Source organism: Sciurus vulgaris (genome assembly GCF_902686455.1).
Source record: "Sciurus vulgaris genome assembly, chromosome: 9".
Classification (NCBI taxonomy): domain Eukaryota; kingdom Metazoa; phylum Chordata; class Mammalia; order Rodentia; family Sciuridae; genus Sciurus; species Sciurus vulgaris.
The window spans coordinates 126278768-126300517 of NC_136469.1; the positions used below are offsets into that span (position 1 = coordinate 126278768).

Sequence of the window (21750 nt, forward strand, 5' to 3'; positions counted from 1 at the left end):
TCTCCGGTGATACAGGCGCTTCCCAGCCTCCTTGCCTGCAGCTTCTCAGAGCCCAGCCCGCAGGTTAGGGGCTTAGATGATGGGGCTGAGGCTGAGGAGAAAAGGATGGAACCTAGTGGAATGTTCTGAGGAAGGAACAAGAGGTAGCTGGTAAATACAGAGGATATGAAACAAAGAACAGAGACAGGAAATAGATCTAGGGAAGGTAAAGTCCAGGGGTCATGAAAAAAATGGAAATGCAAGACATGAAGAAGTGGCATGCAGGATTCAGCCAGATCCCAGAGGTCATCTACAGAGGGGGAAAACAAGGCTACAGTGACTTATTGGGTTAGTGAGTGTGTAGCCGGAAAGCAAGCTTCTCTTCTATTTTTGCTTTCTTCTCTTCTATTTGGATATAAAAGGCAAATGTCGCCCTTCATTCATCTTCATTTTGAATAACTGGAATTACAGAAAGGAGGAGGGGGATGGAGGAGGCAAAAAGAAAGACTCCAGAATTCCAGAGAACCCTTCCTGTAGAAATCAATCAGGGGATAACAGTGAATTTTTAAAAAGGGGAAGGGGGTAGTAATAGAGAAATGAGAAGGATGTTGGATTCAATTTTAGCCAGTGAGTATGTCTGAGAACTTTCTATTTACAAGCCATGGGGCAGATACACAGAGAGAGTAAGAAAAAAGCCCCGCTTTCGAGGCACTTACAGTCGACTTGAGAACAGACCAACCAACCACAATACATGGCAGAATTAGCCACTGGCCACAGGGAGAACTGACCAACTGTGCCCTGCCCTGAGGTGAGAAGGGACTGCTTTATAGAGCTGGTGGCATGTGCCTGGGTCCTAGCCATTTATGTAGGAGAAGAGTGCGTAAAAGGGATATTCTTTACTCCCACAAAGCGCCTCCCCCACACCTCTTCCAGCTCAGAGGTCAGCTGTCTCTGTGGGGACAGATCTCTTTACCCTAAACTTCCACAGCACCTATTAACGTGGTTTCCAAGTGCCCATGTAGACAGTGCCAGTCCAAGGGCACATTTCTACTAACCTGGAGCAAAAGGATAAGAAGAAGTCAGGAGTTTTTCACATGCCAATTATATTCTGGTTAAAGACTATCTTTTACTATGATGTTGGTTTCTTTCTATTTTTGATAATAAAAATCCCTTTCCCGACTAATAAAATGATGTTGATAGAAGAGAATATATTTTAGTTTGTTTTAAAAAAATATTTTTAACTTGACAAGTTAATAGTTGGCCGACTGCATCGCTCCCTGAGATTTGACTCATCTTAAGCCATTTCAGAGTCTGAGAACAACGGGCCCAGGTGCCATGCTGTGCCCAGTGAGGCAAGCAGACTCAGCGTGGCCACTTTCCCTCTTCTGCTCTAGGCCTAGGCCTCTGGCTGCTCCCCCTCCTGGGCTTCACAGACTCAGGCCCCCAACCTCCCTCCAGACTCAGTCACCATGGTCCCCTTCTCTATTGGGTTGTGGGACTGTTCTCTCCCTGTCCCCTTAGAGGGGGCGTGACAAAGTGGCTCACAGCACGAAGGAGGCCAGATTCATTCACTCTCCCCGGGGCCTTTGAGTTTTAGTGCAGTATTAAAACTTAATTCAAACCAATGAATTGTAATGGTGGAATATCAAGCCCTTCCACAGGGCGATGGGAGAAACATATTTATTTTGAAATACACGATCTTCTGGAATCAAACCACACACTTCAAATGACTAACAAACCATCAGAAAGGAGGCAAGGGTAATAAGCGTCTTTGTCTTACAGAGCTAAATGTCACGCTCCACTGTGAAAAGAAGTCCTGACCTTCCCTCTGCCCTCTCTAATACAAGATTTGTCAGACAACCCCAGCCCCTGCTCCCTGGGCAGCACAGCAAACCCCAATGTCCCTTTTAGAGGACTCCAGTGCCTTGGGGCCAGTTTTCTGCATGCCTGTTGCTCTTGGCAGAGAGGATGGTCCTGCCTACTTCTGAATTCTCCGGGTGCTGGGTGGTGCCCAAAGTGCAGCAGGGGAGCAATCGAAGATAAATAAGTGAGCGACTGGGAATACAGTACCCGGTTAAATATAGCCAGCCCCCTGTAGGGCTCCTCTGCGTGGACTAAGCTTGAGTAAATGCAAAGGCTTAAAGCCCACAAAAGCTTTGACAACTGCAATTCCATGAATCCTGATTACAAACAACCGGAGGGAACTATTCAGTTCTCTGAAGACCAAGGGAGTCTGGGTGCAATGAGGGAGCAGAAAAACTCGGGAAAAAGACCCAGGAAAACGGGTGGAAACTTGAGCAATACTGTGGTGCCAAGGCCCCTTCTCCTGAACCCGCTGACAATCTTCATTGCACATGCATGAAGTATATAGTCTGTATTGTGGCCTGTTGGAAAAAATATAGAGAGGATCTGGGACAAAGCCACTCACTCTTTTGTTCCCTTGGACACTGAACAGAATAAATAGTTTTCTCCATTACATGGGAGAATTTTAAATGCTTTGTTTCTGCAGAAGTGGGACAGAGATAGTGGGAACATCTGTCAACAGCCCCCTCCAATGTTTTATGTGGTGGCAGCTGGCTGAGAAGAGGGCAGGAGTCCCCTTTCCTACAAGCCACTGGTTCTGGAAGTTGGGTCTCTGGACCAGCAGCATGGGTGCTACCTGGGGACTTTGCAGACAGCCAGTTCTCCAGCCCCACCCAGGACCCACTGAACCTGAAATTCTATGGGTGAACTCCAGTCACCCATTCAAAGGATCCTTCCAGCTGTTTGGCCAGGGCCGAAGTTTGAGGAACACTGGTATAAATAACTCGGAACCTGTACCTGGAGGCCAGGGACTTTACGAAGGGCCACAGCTCATAGATGACCTAAAAATAAAAAGCGAGGTAAGGGATGACTCAGCTGCCAGGACCTCACCAGTGTGGCCAGGCCTGGGGTGAGGTGGCTGAGGGCACGTGCCCGCACTGGGGACCTTCTATTCAACTCTGGGCACCACACCTTCACCACCAGTCTAGGCCCTAGTCCTGTGGTGACTTGACCCACAGGAATGGCACCTCTACAGACTCCCAGTCTATTATTAGTTCCAATCGGCACAAATCCACCAGTGCCAAAGGGAAGCTTCTGCGAACTTTCGAAAGCAGCTTAACTGTTTCGGAGCAGCAGCCCTGGGCCCTCAAGCAGCTGTCCGAGCGGCCAAGCGCTTCCCGGGCTCCCGGGCGCCCAGGTCCCTTCATCCCGCCGCTCCTCTCGGCTTGGCAGCGGAACCCGGGCCAGCGAGCAGCCAGTCCCGACCTGCGTCCCCGAGGCCGAGGATGTGTCCTGATTTTCTAAAAGCTGTTCGCGCACTTCAAGGGCCTCACCCCTTTCATTTGGGGTATGAGTCCGATTGTACTGGCCTAATTAATTCATTTTCTTTTCAGTCTAAAGTGGAAGCAGGAGCACAGGGATGCAAATCAAATACAAACCCGCTCCGGGCGCCAATACTCTGGACAATTAAAACAAAGAGCGCGGCGGCAGCGGCGGCAGCACCGCACAAAACCCTCGGGAAACATCCAGAACGTGGCACCAATCAGCCGGCAGGGTGGGGCACAGCCCGGGCGGAAAGCGTGCGAGCAGGAGGGCGGCCCAGCCCTGCAGGTGGACAGGTGGAGGTTGGCAGGGGTCAGAATACACACTTGAGGACTTGAAGCTGGGCCGCTGCGTGGCACAACTCCAGGGGGCACGCTCGCCCTGCGGGAATGGCGCCCCAGCCCAAAAGCCACCAAACAAAACCCATTGCACGGGCGGGAACTGGGCTGTGCGGCCGCCAGAGGGGTGGGTGGGAGGAAGAGAAGAGGGGAGGGGAGTTGGGGAGAAAGGACAAGGAGAAAAGGGAGAAAGTGGGGGGACGGGGTTAGGAAGAGAAGAGAGGGAGAGGAAGCGGGGAAGGCAGGGAGAGGAGGGGGTCGCGGAGAGCCGGGGCGCGGGAGCGGGGCGGAGGAGGAAAAGCAAGAAAGGGAAAGGGGCCGGCTGGCGGCCGGGCGCCCAGCGCGGGGGGCGGCGGCGGCCGGGGGCGGGACCCGGGTCGGTCCCCACCTGCGTGGGCGCCCGCCGCCGGGAGCGGTGGGAGCCCCGGGGCCGGAGGGAGCGGCCGGGAGGCGGGCTGGGCAGGAAGGCAGAGGGGAGGGAGGGGGACGGGGACTGGGAGGCGGGGAGGAGCCGGCGCTCGGCTGGGGCTGCGGGGGCGGCGACGGCGGGAGCGGCAGTGGCGGCGGCGGCGGGTCCGGCGGTGGCGGCAGGTGGCCCCGCGCGCGGCGGCCGGCCCGGCCGGGGGCGGGCTGGAAGGTGGCGCCTCGGGCGGGGGCCGGTCCCTGCACCAGGTGACCTGTTCCGGCCGGGATCCGGGCGGCCTCGCCATGCAACGGCGCGGCGCGGGGCTCTGGTGGCCGCGGCAGCAGCAGCAGCAACCCCCGCCGCCCGCGGTCGGCCCCCGGGCCGCAGCCATGGCTCCCCCGAGCGGCGGTGTCCCCCCGGGCCTCGGCGGCCGCCCTGCCTGCGCGCTGCTCTTGCTCTGCTACCTGGTGAGCGCCGGACCCCGTTCGGGTCCTCCCTTCTGCGCGGGGCTCCCGGGACGTGGGTGGGGGCGGCCAGGGACCCCAGCCTACCGGGAGGGGACGGCGCTGCTAGTTTTCTCTCTTCCTTGCCGCTGCGCCCTGGGCGCTCCGGGCACCTGGGATGGGTACCGGGGCGCAGAGAGGGGCGCGTGCATCGGACTTGCCTCTGTCCGCTGTGTCGGTTGCTCCCTTTCTCAGACTCGCTGTAGACCCGGGTCAGGACCCCCTCGGGATCCCTTGTTGTGCCCCACTCAATACGAAAACCTCGCTACCCCGAGATCGCTTCCCGCCCCGCCACGCACTGCTCCCCAGCCTTCTCCCCACCCCTCCTGGGCTTCCCTCCCATTTTCTCCAGGCTCCTTGCCCTCCGGTGCCCAAGTTCGTCTCTTTCTCTCCACACCTGCCGACCGCTTCGACCCTTTTAGTTTCCACCGGGCCCTCATGGCCCGGACGGTTTTGTGCCAACGCACCTCGCGGTTTCCAGCGCTCCTTAACTCCTCCTTGGTCACTCCAGCCAAGTTGCAGATGCCAGAGAGAAATCTAGTTCTTTGTAACACGCTTACCGCCCAAGTAGTGACTTTAGCTGCGTTTCGAACATTGTCATTTCAGAGAATATGCTTGGCTCGTATGTGTCAGTTTGCAATTTGCACACTTCTTGGCTTGTTTTACTCATCAACTAAATGGCAGTAGCCTATTTTTCAGAAGCAACTCATTTGAAATATCATTTGAAATATCAGAGTAATTGAGACCCTCAGAGCACGGTGGAGGAATATTTCTCAGTTCTTTTATGATGGCTTGCTTTCTCCTGTTTTTGAATTCTCCTAAACAATAGTAGATTTACAAAAGGCGACACCCTTGCTGCCCAGTCTACCTTACTGTTCCAGGATCCTGCAGAAGCCTTGGGTTATCTCGCCATATATTTCTGTAAATAAATGAAATGGAAACTGCTGAATCATGAAACTGATGTAATAGGAAATTCACAGAATGTTTTTTAAAAAATTGAGCAGTGTCATTGTTCGGAATTCTTTTCACTTATGTATCATTGTTGTTATCCAGAATCTTCCTTTTTAGCAGCTCAAAACTACCGGGGAGGTACTGGAAGGAATTAGAATTTGATTCTGAAGAAATTTGCCACCCAGCTGAAGATTTTTCTTTTTTACCATTCCACTTCTTGGAGGCTTCGTTTCTTGAAGCCGGAGTGTTAGAATGCAAATCGCAATTCTACTTCTCTATCTACCTGTTGAGCAACCAGTGCTTTTGCTCGTAGTTCAAAATTAGCCAATGCCAAATTTCGTGGTTGGATTTAGTTCATGTTTTCACAAGAAGTTGTCATTTAACATGAATGATTTTTTTTTTTCGCCCAGGGGATATTATTATTTAATATTTCTGCCACAGGGTTACAGCACACAGGCTCATAAATAAAACTGCCATAACAAATGACAGGGTTTCAGTTTAAACAGATGATCCCTGTACACAAGGCACTGCTGGTTATCCACAGAAGCAGAATTGATGTAGGAGAGCTGAGTATGAGACATTCACGTACAGGTGGTCTGGAAAGTTCCACCTGGAAGTTTCTAGAGCTGGCCAGGAGGGACCACTTCTTGAGAGTTTAAGAAATCAAGAGATACAAGTGCAAAACCCGAAGGCCCGTGTGATTGTGGGAACAGAGGCAGAGGCTGGAGCCAGTTCAGAAGTTCTGTATGGGCCAAGGGGATTGGAGAGAAGGATCACAACGAGGGAAAAATGATGACATGGTAGCCTGGGGAGATCGGGAAGCGGTGAGGTAGAGCTCTGGAAAGAGATTATAGAAATTCTGCAATGTGGAAAATAACTGGAGCACGGATGAATGTCTTGCAGCCAGGGGAGGAATGGGCTTTGGAACTCCATGGAGGGGGATCTGTCAGTGCTTCCTGCCTGTGTGTTTCCTTCTGATGGGCTTCTGATATCAAAGAGAGACTTTGATAGGCAAGGAGGGCCATAGTACAATGGAATGAGCAGGTTTTGCACACCCTGGGAAGCAAAAAGCTTGACTTAGAAGGCAGTCTTGGTTTGTTCCAGCCTCTGGCCACGGTGCTCTCGATTTTGTTCTCCAGGTGTGTCCTAACAGAGGTACTTCTGAAAGTCAAGGCCTCCTGATCCCAGGCAGGCTTGGTGCGTGAACTGGAGAAAACACCAGCATTACTGTGTGATGAGTAATGTGCATAGACTGAGAAGCAATGTGAACCTATCATTGTGTATGTTCTGCTTAACCAAGGAAGGCTTCTTGGAGGAGGTGGTTTGGTCAGGGGGATAGAGGGCAGGTGGAGGGTAGAAATGGAGCAGAGAAGCCAGGCAGGATCTCACGTGCATGTAGACAGTGGACAGAGAAAGCACTTCTGAAATCTGGAAACCTAAATAGTAGTGACAATAGCCTGTGCATTGTACTGAGTCATTTATAGACTTATCCACTATGAATCTTAGCAACAACTGGTGAAGTAGGAGTTACTATCATCTCCATTCAGATGAGATAAGGGAGGCTCAGAGAGGTAAAGTCATATGCCTCAAGTCACACAGTCTGAGATTAAACCCAAATCTATCTAACCTCTAGGGCCCTGGCTTTAACCCACGATAGTTTACTGCCTTCTGGATTTTGCTGCACGTAACCCATTCCTTCCTGCATAATGTGTGGTCCATTAGCAAAGCTCGAGCAATTAGGAGCTACTGTGTGGTTGGCCAGGATGTGAGGTCATTTCCAAAGTAAACTAAAGTACACAAAGCAGGAAGCACAGGCCACAGAATCGAAGCAGGATGTTAAAGAGAAAAAAAAAAAAAAAAAAAATAGACAAACCAGAAAATGTTTGCCATTAGTGATGGAGAGGCGAAGGGTGGGTCTTTATGTACTCCTGCAGGAGCTGGAGGGTTAGCATTTGAGTTTGTGTGGATGTGTGTCCTGGTGTCCAGCAAGTATACACTGGGATGCATTTAGAGCCAAATTGTCACTGATTTGGGGACCAGGCCCTGTTTTGTGTCAGCCTGTTCACAAGGGCTAGAGGTTGAGAGTGGCTTTCTCCATAGAAGGCCTTGAGTCCTGTCCCCTTGGGGAACGTGCCCCCAGAGCCAGGGTATTGAGGACAGGGGTGCCTGCCTTCTCTACCAGCTGGGACAGAGCGACCTTCGGTGACCACCATGAGTGCTGTGACTGTAGCTAGGATACTGCCAAAGCACGAATAATTGTGATGAGGCCTGAAAGAAGTCACCGAACGACGAAAAGATGATCCCCGGTTCCAGCAACTGCCAGAAAATTCTGAGGTCACCAGAGGTCAAGAAGCAGGGAGCCTCCTCAGAGAGGGCGAGGGCCTGGAAGGCAAAGGGTTCCGCAGTTGCTTCCCCTGAGGTCCCTGGTGCTGCCCACCCTGTCCCACAGACCCCTTGCTGTTTTCTTGCACCATTAACGCTGACCAGCCCGAGGTTGCCCCAGCCCCTCCTGTGATTACAGAGCTTCTAGAAGGCAGTTCTGTCCATTCCGAGCTCTAGTCTCCAATGTATAATTTTTTTCTTAAGTAAGAAAATAAATCTCACAGCGGCCAATATTGATGTCAGCGGTACAGCTGAAATATTCAGAGTGGACATTTGCGCTTGTTAGACAAGCAGGGGACAAAGAAATGAGGACACCAGCAGCGCAGGTGTATGTAAGGATCGTTACCAGACGGTCACTTGTACAGGAGCCCCTCTAAGTGACCACACTCTGTCAGTTGTCCATCCCGAGTATCATTAGCCCGTGTGTGCAACGCATGGCAGAGGGAGACCCAATCAAGGAAAGGGCCTGCGAACATGAGGCTCCAGAGAGTGATGGTGGACACTTGAAATACAGAGATGATCTTGGAACTCCAAGAGTGCCGCGTTCATCCCGCCTGGGGCTTCTAAAATCGCCATCGCGGCGCTTGCTTCTGCTTCCACGTCTTCTGGCTGCCTGTTGGCAGCAGTGTGGGAGCTGGAGGAAAGATCCAGAGGAAAGGCAGAGGGAAGAGATGAAGAACCCAGGCAAGTCACGGAGAAGATGGATGGACCCGAGCAGACCAAAAACATCCTGAAGTGAACTTAGTGATGCTCTTTCTTGGTGGGTTCCATCCTTCTGGGAGAGGAGCTGGGGGCGGGCGGGCTGAGCTCCTGCTCCTGCAGCTTGTGTTCTGGCCTTATCCAGGGAAGGGCCCAGTCGAGCTGACTGGTTGGCTCCATCCTGTGTGTAAGGCAAGGTCTGTGCTCCCCAGACGAGAGGTATGTTGACAAGATGGGACTTTAGTCCCCTTCCCCCATCCTTTCAAGATGGGAGTGTGAGCCCCTCACCTGAAGCCAGAAAGTGGTGACGGGTAGAGGCGAGGGGGTGAGTGGGAGCATTATCTGGCGTGCTTCTGGAAAGAAAGCAGCACATCACCTCCGACTTCAGAGTCAGCCAACAAGGATTGGCATTTTGGATCTGATTTTTAGTAGCTGGTGGACGCTGGGCAAGTTGCTCACCTACTCTGAATCCATTCCATGCCCTCAGCTGTTAAACAGGAATGCCATCTCCCTCACGGGGCTGTTGTGGGGATTAGGTTAGAATCGAGAACTTCTGTGAAGGTTAGGAAGGTGTATGTGAGATGATAGGGCTATAAGTGGATGAGAAGAAAGATGCAATACACCTGTCCCAATGCCCAGCACACAGTAGGGCCTCAATGAAGCAAAACCAAACCGACCTCAGTTCCCTTCAGATGGTATGAGATGAAAAGAATCAGCACATTAAATAGCATGAGGGGGTGATGGACCTTACCCAACTGGAATATTGATCATTCTTGTGATGGTGTTTCTCTGGCCAGCTCTCAGGCTTGGGAAGGAGTGGCACTTGACTGGGAAATGTTTCCCAAGGCGCATCTTGGTTTTAAAGTCCATATTGACATCATCACCCATTCTGCTTAATTGCATGCTTTGTTGACATAAACAGAATTTCTGCTGATGTCTAGTCAGCAGAAATTGGAAAAATAGGCCTTTTTTAGCCAATACAATTACCTTTTTGACCTGTGGAAGTTTGATCCGGCCAGTTTGGAGAGAAAGTGCGCATGAGCCAGAGTTTTCTTAGGTGATGGATGGGGAAAAATGGGTAGAAATGAGGAAGATAGACACTCGATTATTGTTTGCATATCAAACCTACCCACGTACACGTATAAGTGTAAATGAACTTCCCATAGCAAGATGTGAATGACTTAAGATTTTCCCATCTCTGTTTCTTCTTTAAATAGCTCATGGGCCATATAAAGAGCCAAGTTTCCTAGCTCTTTGAAACAGGGTTATTTGAATTGAGTCTCTCCTTATTGATTTTGTTTAAAGGAACCAAATGCAGTCATCCTAGAAGAAGTTTAGGCTGCGCTGAGAATTTTGTTTTTTTCCATCCACCAGATACATAAATTCATCTGTTTTTTGATTCCCAAGCTGAATTAATGCATTTAGGTCTCCAAATTTGGGTCTTCTATTATGAACACAAATTAACTGGCACATTTCTTTCTTTTTTTTTTAATTACACTACATACATAAAGGTAAAGAAGTCTGTTTTGTGACTGCGTGATGTGGGATGTGACTTTGGTCAGGGCTCACTTCTGCTCAATGGGTAGCTGAGGGTCCAGGCTTCCTTGAGCCCCCAGCTCCGTGTGTGCTGAGCAGATCAGCAGTGCTGAGCTAGGATCTCCACCCGGCTGCCTAAATGGCACAATCTGAGGGGTGCGGGAGTCCCCCTTTCACCCCGCCTATCTTGCTTGGAGCTGCAGTGCATTTGGGCTGTGCTTTTAAGGCATTATTTCACAAAGCTGGCATCGGAATGCAGACAGGTGACATTACCTCAGTGTTTTTCATTATCACATTAACATGGGTGATCTTGCCAGATGAACAGGAATCCAGCAGAGGGTTAGAGGGATGGGAAATGTTTAAAATTTAATTTGTATTTTTGGTGTGGAGAAATGGAAACATTCTACAACGGATTGTGGTTGTCTGAAAGGTCTGGAGGAAATAAATAGCTGACAGAAATACGCCCCAAATGAGTGGAGGGGTATCAGAGTGCCGCCTCTCTAATCCTCACAGTCCCTAGGTCCACTCTGACCCCAGGGGCCTGGTGAGATGCCAAAAGGTAAGGACTTTTGTTGGAAGGAGTTGATGAGACTGGATTTGTAGAACACCCCGCCCCCCAGCCCCCATGGTTAGAGAAGGACAGTGGGTACACCAGATTGGATCCAGTCTTTCAGTTTATATGCAGGTGCCGCCAGGACTGTGCAGCAGTGGTCCAGGCTGGCTCACTGAGGCACCAGGCAGGAATAGGCATGCCCAGCCCCTTATTTCAGCCAGAAGCACTGAGTTCCTCCTGCGGACCAAGCTGTATCCTAGAAGCTGGAGACAGAGCAATGACACTGATCTGACTTCCTAGTTTCCAGACCAAGGACCGTGTGGGATTATCCTTGAGCTTATGTTAATGCAACCTGGCATGTGAAAATACCTATGAAGTTTGGACACGTGTCATGCCTGTAGCCGGAACTCTTCAAGCTCATTGCTTTATTTTCCTGGCAGGAAGCAGCTGATAACCACACACAGGACTTGAGCCAGGAAATCAGATTCAGCTTAATCAATATTTGGAGTGTGAGGTGTTGCTAACCCGTGTTGGTTTGGTACATAACAGAAGTAGCCACAACTCATGGTCGGCTCAACCCACAAGGTGCCAGCTTCCTGCATTCCAGAGGTGCCCCAAGCCTGAAGACTGAGGCCTTCTGGAGGACCAGAGACCAGGCTGGGCCCACGCCGCACAGGTGATACTGAAGCACCCTACCACTCAGTCACCTCCTGGTCCTGATGCTCTTCTCTTGTGCTTCATCGGTCACCCTGCTTCTCAAATATGCCTCTCAGTCTGTGAAATTAGACCTCTGTCCCCAGCCTGGCTTCAGGTTCTCACCTGATTTAGAGCTTTCCTGAAATAATCCCTAGCAAGATGTCAGCAGCCACCACCTGGACACCTTAGAAAGCCCCAGCTTCGAGCCCCATTCCTACCTGGGTAGGAATGTGCCTGGTTGAGTTTTTCATCCTTTTCTCAGGTGATGACCCCTTTCGAAGCATGTCTGCTCTCACTCTGTGTGCTTCCAAATCCCATCTACAATAAAAGTCGGTAATCTAGAACAGGGGTTGGCAAACTCTGGCTCATAGGCCAGTCCAGCCAGCTGCCTGTTTTTGTAAATCAAGTTGTGTGGGATGACATTGTAGAGTGTATATTGTCCCTTGTGGCTGCGTTCACACTGCAGCAGAGCTGAGGACACTGAGTGGCCCAAACACTCTAAATAAGTCAGTCCCCCATACCCTCAGATTCAACCAAGCCTAAAAAATACTTCCCCCCCAAAAACCATTTCTCTCGTCATTATCCTCTAAACAATACAGAAACACAACTATGTAGCATTTATGTCTTATTAGGTACTATAAGTAACCCAGAGATGACTTAAAGTATACAGAAGGATGTGCCTCGGTTATATGCAAATAGAATGCATTATATAAGGGATTTGAGCATCCACAGATTTTGATGCCCTTGGGGGTCCTGGAACCAATCCCCCATGGTTACTGAGGGATGATTGCATCTACCATCTGGCCACTTTTTACAGCAAAAATCTGCTGGCTCCAAATCTCCAATAGCGCCATCCAGTAGAAAGTTCAAGCCACGTAATATAATTTTGTATTCAGTAGTTGCCACCTTAAAAAAGTCAGCAAGCACAGGTGCAATTAATTTTAATATTTTCTTAAACTGGATGTACCCAAATATCATCACTTCAACATGCAATGAATATAAGATTATTAACGAGATGTTCCAAAGCCTTTCTTTAAATCCAGAGGCTTTGAAATCTCTTACACCTGTAGCACATCTCAGCCAGGACCAGCCACGTGGCAAGTGCCTGATCTGCCTGGTGAGGACCATGTTGAGTAGCATGTGTCGGAACTCCTGTCCCTGGGGTGTACTTTTACCGTGCCTGAGACTTTGAGCCAGGTGAAAATAAAATAATCTTCATAGGTTATGGAGATTTTCTTTGAAGCAATCTGCAGAGAAGGCGCAGAGGTCCAGGGCGAGCTTTGTGGCTACCCCCTCATCCAGCGTTAGGCATGACACATCAAGCAGCCTGGAACCCTGGCAGTGCTGCTGCGTATGAATGCGGAAGTGTGGCTGGTGCATTTTTAGCAATCAGATGTAAAATAATGAACTGGATCATTATTAACTGCACTTTGCAATGAAATCTCGCGAAATCAAATGGCCTTTCGCCAGCATTCTGTTTAAAAGAGGTTTTCACTGGAGTTAGTGGAATCCGCATTAAAACCATTACGAGCGGGAAAACAAAGCGAAGTAGAATTGGGCCTGGGTGAGTTTTTAAAGTACAAATGAAAAGAACGAGGAAGGGGTTGAGATCGTTCTTTGGAAAAGAACACGATATGATATTTAGTATACCGTAGCATGTCCTGGACCCGGCACTCCCGGTGGTCTCACTAAATAAGCAAAGGTCTCCTTGCGCCAGATTTAGCCAGGAAGCATCTGGACCATCGCTGCGGATGGAGGTGCGCTGGCCGCCCTAGGCTGCTCTTCTGGGCCAGCTTCCCGGGCACGGCTTCCCTGGGCGCCAGCGAGGGCTTTGGGCGCAGCTCTGCCCGCGCTTAACAGCTTGAGGCGGAGGCGCGGTCCTGGCACGTCTGGGGGCTGAACGAAGGAACCGCTGCTTGGGCAGGAACGTGGGGCACGTGCCTGTTCCTGCGGAAGCGCAGTTCAGCCTGCACTGCCCGGGACACCCAGGTGCAGCGGGTCCTCGGGGGCCACCCTGCGGTGGGCAGTGCCCGGCAGTGCGGGAAAGGGGCCCCGCGTCTGGGCTCGAGTCTGCAGACCCGCCAGCTGGGCCAGGCGGGAGAGGCTCCGCATTGTCGCGTCCAGGTTTGCAGGTTGAGGACGGGCGTGGGCAGGCGCGTCACCAGGCTGGCCCGTCCTGCCGCTCTCCACTTCTAATTATGAGATTGTTTTCATATTTGTTTTCTCCCTGTAATTTGGCAGCATAAATGATCACATAAAACAATTACATCTCTCCCTCTGGGGGCCGACGGTTGGGACTGTACCCGCTCTACGTACTTCTTCCCGCAGGTTTCCGTGACTCATCAGGAAACAGCCCACCCATGGAGTCTTCCCTGCCATTGGCAGAAACTGCATTTTCCATGTTCACCTTTTAGGACCTTAGCTCTCCCTACTGTTTGAATATTCATGTGGTACAGGATTCAAAAGACAAAGAATAGAGCTCGAGGCACAGGCCCCTCTTACCCTGTCTCCTGGTCACCTTGTCCCTGTCCTTGTTTCACATGAACAATTAATGCTATGTATATTCAAGGAATATATTTTCTTAACCATAAACATGGATATGCATGTGTGTGTGTAACACAATATTGTATTTCTTTCTGGATGTGCTTCAAAACCAAAGAAAAAAAACTTCAAACCAGTGATCTCTATCCTTTGGAGATCTTTCCATGGTCTGTACATGAACAGCTTCCTCTTCACAGCTGTGTAGTATTCCAGGAGTGGATGTACTTTTTTTTTTTTTTTTTTTTTTTTCAGTACTGGAGATTGAACCCAGGGATGCTGAACCACTAAGACACATTCCCAGTCCTTTTGTTTGTTTGTTTGTTTGTTTGTTTTGCTGAGTTGTTCAGGGTCTTGCCCAGTCGCTGAGGATGGCTTTGAACTTGTGATCCTTCTGCCTTAGCTTCTCCAGGCTGTCTGGTGGATGTACTATAATCAGACCCTCTCGATGAAGTTTCCCATTTTCTGCTGTTTAAACAGTGCTAGTGTGAGGAAAGCTGTATGTATACATCATTTCACACAGGTTTGAATATATTTTTAGGATAAACTCCTGGAATGGAATTAGTGTCTGGCCTCAGTGACTACTGTCACCAGAAATTCCTGAGAGCATACTTCCTAACTCCAGCCAGTAATATGTAACCTGATGTTTTGATTTAGGTTAAAATTGGTATCTTGGTTTTCTTGGTGTAGTTTCTATTTGCCTTTTTCTTACTGGAGTGAGAATTTATATCAATGAGCTCCACTGTTTGCTCATTTTTCTGTGGATCGTTGGGTCTGTTTGCTTTTTTTTTTTTTCGTTGTCAAATGAAATGCGGTGCTGAGAATTGAACCCAGTGCCTCACACATGCTAGGCAAGCGCTGTGCCACTGAGCCACAACCCCAGCCCTGGTTTTGGTTTTGATTGGCTGTCAGTTGCTTTAAAGGGCCATACCATCCTCTTTCACAGAAACCTTCCTTGGGCCTTTGCCGTCTATAGCGGGAAGTCCACCTTCCTGGGCAGGGAGGGACATGGATCTCCCGAGCCAGAAGCGCCTTTCTTTCTGTCCTGTCTCCCCTGTGCATTTCTACCTCCCCGGTTATTTTCTCTGGCCGAACCAGCTGCTGGCCCTTCCCTGAGCCCCTTTCCTGCCTCCCCTCGGGTGCCTTCACACACTCCCAGTCTCTTTCCTCTGCATCCTCTCCTGAAGAACTTCTCTTTCTCCCCCAAAGCGCCACCGAAATGCCGTTTCCGCTGCAAAGCCTTCAGGTGGCTCTCTCCTGGTGTCCTCTCCCCTGGCTCGTCTGGCATCTGACCTGAACCCTGGCCAGGCTCCTCTTCACCACTGTTATTTCCAGACACCCTGATGGCAGACTTCATGCCTCTCCATGGCTCCCAGCCAGAATTGAAGGAAGGAGCCCTGCTTCTTCTTTTTTTGGAGGAGACCAAAGTGACCTTTTTCATAACACAAAACTTGCCATTTCAGCCACGTCTCAGCGTCTAGTTCAGTGATCTCTGGTGGATTTCCACTGCTGTGGGGCCACCAGCATGTCCCAACTCCAGCACACCTGCGTCATCCCACACTGAGACACGGGGGCCCAGACACCCGCTCCAGCCCCGCCAGGCCCTGGCAACCCCGTTCTCCTTCCTGTCTCTGTGAATTTGACTGGTACTCACGTGGGTGGATCACACAACGCTTGCTCTCCTGGTCTGGCTCCTTTCTCTTAGCATGTTCTCAAGGTTCATGCGTGTTACAATGTGTTTGGGAATTTCATCCTGTCCTGCTGTGTAACCCCTTTTGTTTACCCAGCCATGGACATGAGTTGCTCTTAGTCGTCACCAGTACCAAGTAGACAGCATTACACTCCTTTCATCGCTCTTGGGTATACACCCAGAGGTGGAATTGCTGAATCAGCTCCTATGGTACTTATATGTCCATTTTTTTTTTTTTTTTTCATTGTGGGGGTTCTACCACTTGGCTTTATCTGCAGCCCCTTTTTAAACTTTTTTTTTTTTTTTTTTTTTTTTTGAGACAGGGTCTTGCTTAGTTGCTGGTGCTGGTCTTGAACTTGTGATGCTCCTGCCTCAGGCTTCGAATGGCTGAGATTAGAGTGTACCACCTTGCCCGCCCGGATGGGCCACTTTTAAAAGAAACTGCTATACTTTTCCCATAGCAGGTGCACCTACCAGTAGTGCACAGGGCTTCTGAGTGCTTGTACTCCCACCAACATTTGTTATTTCCTAATTTTCTTTCCTCCTCCTCCCCCTCCTCCTTCTGCTCCTGTGCTAGCCCTTCTGATGGGTGTGAAGTGATCCAAAGTGACCTTTGGACTCTTGTGGTTTGGATAGTGAATCACAGCGTCATTTCTAGAAGGGATCTCAGCACCCATGTTTCAGTACCTCACGCTGAAAACATTGCCTTGATTCCATAACCAAGCTTCCCACTGTCTGCTGGAAGCATGTCCACAGTGAGAGGCGAGAGACTTGGTCACCACAGGTCTGGCCCCGGCTTGCCTGGGTGTGACAGGCAAGGGAGCTCTGGAAACTGTGGGTCCATCACTCATGCAGACTGTCCTGTCTGCACCTCCGGGAGAACCAGGGGCAGGCAGGCATCCCCGCTCTGTTCTCTGGTGGGTGCACTCTGAACCCTTCCCCCACCCTTTGATCTGGCAACCTTCGACTGCCATTTGAAGTCAGGACAGTTGTTCGGAGGTGTCTGAAGCGGGCTGTCTCTATTTCCCTCAAAGGCAGCTTCAGTTTGCTACTGGATTTGCTGTGGACTCACTCTTCCATTTGGAAACCAGCTTTGGAATTACTGCCACGTAGCTTTGAAAGTCACATTTTGACCAGCAGATGCTACTGAGCCCGGGAGAGGGTTTAATGTGTGTTCGTGAGCGCGGGTGTTTTTTCTCCAATCCTTAATGGTGCTTGCAACATCTCTTATGTTATACAGATTGATATTTTACATCCCCAGGAAAATAGTGATGTGTGTGTGCATGTGTGCGAGTGTGTGTGCGCGCGCACGTGCGTGCATGTTAACACAATCCTGTCCAACCTCCTGTATCCCTTATGTCTTTTCCTCCTTTATAGAATTTCGTGCCGTCGCTGGGCAGGCAGACTTCCCTGACGACGTCCGTGATCCCCCAAGCAGAGCAGAGTGCGACCTACAAAGACTTCATCTACTTCACGGTCTTGGAAGGGAATGTGCGGAACGTGTCCGAAGTCTCCGTCGAGTACTTGTGCTCTCGGCCTTGTGTCGTCAGCCTGGAAGCCGTGGTCTCCTCCGAGTTCCGGAGTAGCATCCCCGTGTACAAAAAGAGGTGGAAGAACGAGAAGCATCTGCACACCAGCAGGACGCAGATCGTGCCCGTGAGATTCCCCAGCATCATGGTTTACAGAGACGACTACTTCATCAGACACTCCATCGCCGTGTCCACGGTGGTCCTACGAGCCTGGATTTCTCACCAGCACGCCGGCGGGGACTTGAACGTCACGTGGGAGGAGAACTTGCTGCATGCCGTGGCAAAGAATTACACCCTGCTGCAGACGGTCCCGCCCTTCGAACGCCCGTTCAAAGACCACCAGGTGTGCCTCGAGTGGAACGTGGACTACATTTGGAACCTCTGGGCAAACAGGATCCCGCAGTGTCCTCTGGAAGACGGTAGGTCGTTGGCCTGGCTGGGAACCGGTGCTCCGTTCTTCGGGCAGCGCGGGCCGTAGGGTGACTGGGGAGAGTTCACCAGCAGTCTGGCGGGCGAGGAAAGTGGAGGGTGTGTTGAGTCTGTGGTTTTGAACTTTGGAGACGAAAGGAGATAAGTAAAAAACAGGACAAGAGAGGAGGGAAATTCCTAGAGAGTCTGGGAGGGCTAAAGGCACCGTGGAGGGAGTCTGTGAGAGGTTCAGATCTGCTTTTGGAAGGAGCATTCATGCTGCCTAGCAAGGACTGGGTGGCCTTCCCCCTCCCCGCTGCCCCCCATGAGCCCTGAGTTTCTGTCTCTTCTGAGCAGAACGTTTGTCCCTGAGGAGATGCGCTCTGAAGGGTGCTGGGGTCAGACAGCGGGGCTGCCTCTCAGGAGGGGGACTCCTGCCTCGGTTCCCTCTGCCCGTGTGGCTGGGGCCTGCTCAGCCTGTGTTCTTACTGCTCAGTGGGATAGCCACTCCCCAGGCGCAGAGGGGGGCGGATTGACTGAGGCGGGATTCCACAGGCTCCTCGTCCTCTGCAGTACCCAGAGCAGACAGGGACAGACGCCAGGTTCCGTGTTTCATCACGAACGCCCCCAGGGACAGTCCCCGCACATCTCTGGGGTCGGAAGTTCTTCCTGGGTCTGGGATGCTGAGCACCCTCGGCTCTTCTCCCTGCCCTGCATGGGGAAGCCAGGCCAGCCATGCTCCCAGACCCACCAGGCTCTGCACGGAGTCCTGAAGTGCCGCCCAGGCCCGCCGTAGTGGACTCTTGTTGTAAATGCAGTTCCCGGCTCCATCCTTCCTCTCTCAGGGTCCCATCCTGCCACACCTCAAAACTTGACCCTGTGGCCCGGAGCAAGGCCGGTGGGATTTTGATCCCACTCTTACCCTGGCTGGATCCCAGGCCGGCCTGGCCATGGAGGAAGCCCGTGTTGTGGGCAGCAGGCCCCTGCCCTGGACATGGACTCCTCTGTGTCTTTGCCAGGCCTGGTCTGGGACAAGGTGACTTCAGGACATGCGCTCTACATTCTTCTCTAGCGATCAACTTCTTGTCACCTCTGGGGCATAATTTCGTGAAACAACGGCCATGGTGATTTCTGGGAGCTATGCCAAAGCGGGCATCTAGCGGAAAGGCAAAGGACATGTGGGCGCGTGAGTCCACGGGGCCTGGTTGTTTGCCGTGACACCAGCCCACTGGACATTTTAAAAGCTCTTTATATGAACTGTTGGTCACAGGAACTTGCCGACATGGTAGACAGCCTGGGGGCCGTCCTCCCGCTTCGCCCTTTGGTACCATCTTCTGTGACGACAGCCCAATATCCAAATCAGGGAGGAAGGCACCCAGACCACAGCCTGCGTTCAGATTCCGCCTGGCGTGTGCGCGTGGTTCTGCACCGTGTTGCTGGACGCAGTGGCTCCTGCTGTTGTGCGGTGCTCTGCGCACAGACGCACCCAGCGGGGCCAGACTCCCTTTCTGCCTGTGTGCGCGGCATGTGGTGGGCGGGGCTCAAACGTCCGCGCACGTGGAGCTGCATGCAAGGCGAGGCCAGCGCGCCCCGCCCCGGGCGGCGCCCTGCCTTCCACAGGGACCCTAACTTGTGGAGCAGAGGGAGGCGCAGGTGACGCACGGCCCCGGCTTTTCTTCGCCTGCGACTTGGTAGGGCTTAATGGTTCCATTTCGTGTTTGGCAAATCATATATTTCTCACTGAGGAATGATTGAATTGCAAGCTGCAAGTTTCCAAACGAAATCATTTACGCCTGGCTCGGGTCTTTGGGCACCTGAACGGGCCCTAGGATGTGAAATGTCTCTTCTTTCCTTTGTTGCTCCCTCCCGCGTTCCTGGGGCCCAGGGGCGGCACCGCGGGGCTTCTCTCCCACCTTCTGCAGAGCTTCACTTCCGGAGCAGGAACCAATCTAGCAATCGCAAAGCGGTGGGGATGGGGCCGCTCGCGCACCTCCAAAGCCAGCTCTGTCCCTAAGCTGTGATTTGTTTTTCCAAAAAAGTGAGCATTTCCTCCCGCTCTCTTGAAAAGCCCAGTGGTCTCTTGGAAAGTGCCCGCCACTTTTGTCCTGGACCCAGGCTGTGGGACGGCAGGGGCCTGGCCTCTGGCTTGTCCTTAGCAGGGGCTTCTTCATTCCATGCTCCATGAGCAGAGTCCAGCGCCAACGTGAGACAGTGGAACTGAGCCGCAGGGCCACCTGTCGAGTCTGGTGCCCCCGCAGTCCCCACTACCAAAGAGTGTGGGGCGTGGACTCTTGTGTCCAGCACTTGGTGACCTAGGAAGGTCCTGTCTGTGAATTGAATCATCTTGACTTCAGTTTCCGGGAGAAAGTTTGCACTGGCTCAGCCTGTTCTCCGGAGGCGAGGCGGAGGCCAGGAGGGTCAGACACACCCCTCGGTCGCTGCTCTCCTGGGCCAGGTCGTGGCCGGGCTGCTGGCCTGGTTTTAGAGGAGCAGAGTTTTATCCGCGCTGCTGAGTAAATCTGACCCGGGTCAGCAGCCGGCAGCCTCAGGGCAGGTGGGTGCAGAGGCTGAGCCAGGTGCCCTTCAGGGTCCTGCCCCTGCCTTCCAGGCATTCGGCCACAGGTGGTTCCTGTCCTCGGGGGAGGAATGGGCATTATCTGCTGTCCCAACAAGTCACATGGGTGCCTGACTCATGCATAAACTCACGGACAGAAAACCCAGCCATGCAGCTGGTGACTCAGACCCAGGACTCTCTTTCTGTCACGCCCTAAGGTGAGAATCCACCAGTGCGTTGGCTCCAGCCCCAGCCTATGTGTGTCACAGGTCCAGCATGTCCAGTCACGTGTCCCCATGTATACTGCTGTGGCCACGTCACCACCCGTGTGGATTCCGCCTTTCCCCACCCCTGCCCTGAAAAAAAAAGAAATATATATATATACATTTCCACCATGAGGGATTAACCTCTGGACCCCTCTGTCGGTGGCGCTCACATGATACCTATCGAGGGCAACTCAGTGAAACAAAGACCCACTGAGCACCTGCCACTTCCCGTTTCTTCACGAGTCTAGCGGCTCAAGGGTGCAGGTGAAGTCCCTCGCCTTAAGGTGGTGGTGTGGGAGGGGAGCAGCTCCCACAGACACAGCCTCCATCTGAACCCTGTGCAGCGCTCTGTGTCGCTGACTCTTCTCAATGCTCTACTGTCATATGGCAGAGGAGAAAACTGACCCAGAGAGGTAGAATAACTTCTCTAAGATCACACAGCTATTAAGGAGGGAAGGGATATTTAAACCTGGAGAGTTCAAATCCCAGATCCCACATGTAACCAATAAGCTTTGCTGCTGGGTGGGGCATGAAGCTATTTGTTTGTTCTAAGCATGGAAAAAAGTTACTGAAATAGCTCTTCGCTAAGCTTCCTGGTGGAAAAGGTGACATTTAAATAGAGACTTGAAGGATGAGCAGAATTTTCTTTTTGCTAACTTTTTATTTGTTCTTTTTAGTTATCCATGATGCTAGAGTGTATTTTGACTCCATTACATACATGGAGTATTCCATCCCGTTCTTGTGGTTGTACATGATGTGGAGTTTCACTGGTCGTGTGTTCATATATGAACATGGAAAAGTCATGTCTGACTCATTCTGCTGTCTTTCCTATTCCATTTCTTCCTCCCTTCCTTTCATTCCCATTTATCTAATCCAGTGAGCTTCTATTCCCCCCCTTATTGTGTGTTAGCATCTGCATATCAGAGAGAGCATTTGTCCTTTGGTTTTTTGGCTCTGGCTTATTTCATTTATCATGATAGTCTCCAGTTCCATCCATTTACCAGCAAATGCCATAATTTCATTCTTCTTTATGACTGAGTAATATTCCATTGCGTATATATACCACATTTTCTTTATCCATTCATCTGTTTAAGGGCATCTAAATTGGTTCCATAGTTTAGCTATTGTGAATTGAGCTACTATAAACACTGATGTGGCTGTGTTACTGTAGTATGTCAATTAAGTCCTTTGGATATAAAACAAGGAATGGGATAGCTGGGTCAAATTGTGGTTTCATTCTCAGTTTCTGAGAAATCTCCATACTGCTTTCCAGAGTGGCTGCACCAGTTTGTAGTCCCACCAGCAATGTATGAGTGCACCTTTTCCCCACATCCTCGACAACATGATGAGCAGAATTTTCAGTCAGAAAAGGAATGT

At 51.2% G+C, this 21750-nt stretch overlaps 1 protein-coding gene and 1 long non-coding RNA gene across 4 annotated transcripts in view; one reads left to right on the forward strand and one right to left on the reverse strand.

The window, feature by feature from the left end:
- Nucleotides 1–611: 611 nt before the first annotated feature.
- On the reverse strand, nt 612–7792 carry LOC306669683. Of its 3 annotated transcripts, none has more exons than XR_013766199.1 (3): nt 4533–7792; nt 2800–2843; nt 612–2363 (listed from the first exon to the last, which is right to left on the reverse strand). It is a non-coding gene; the product is annotated as an uncharacterized lncRNA (long non-coding RNA). The 3 variants fall into 3 exon arrangements; XR_013766200.1 differs by lacking the exon at nt 4533–7792 and adding an exon at nt 3441–3786; XR_013766201.1 differs by lacking the exon at nt 4533–7792 and adding an exon at nt 3123–3786.
- SEL1L3 (SEL1L family member 3) overlaps nt 3833–21750 on the forward strand; it is a 97904-nt gene continuing 79986 nt past the window's right edge. Inside the window, exons 1-2 of the mRNA XM_079153795.1 lie at nt 3833–4535; nt 16994–17564. Of these exons, the coding sequence (XP_079009921.1) occupies nt 4371–4535; nt 16994–17564 (736 nt within the window). The 5' untranslated portion in view covers nt 3833–4370. The remainder of the gene's footprint in view (nt 4536–16993; nt 17565–21750) is intronic.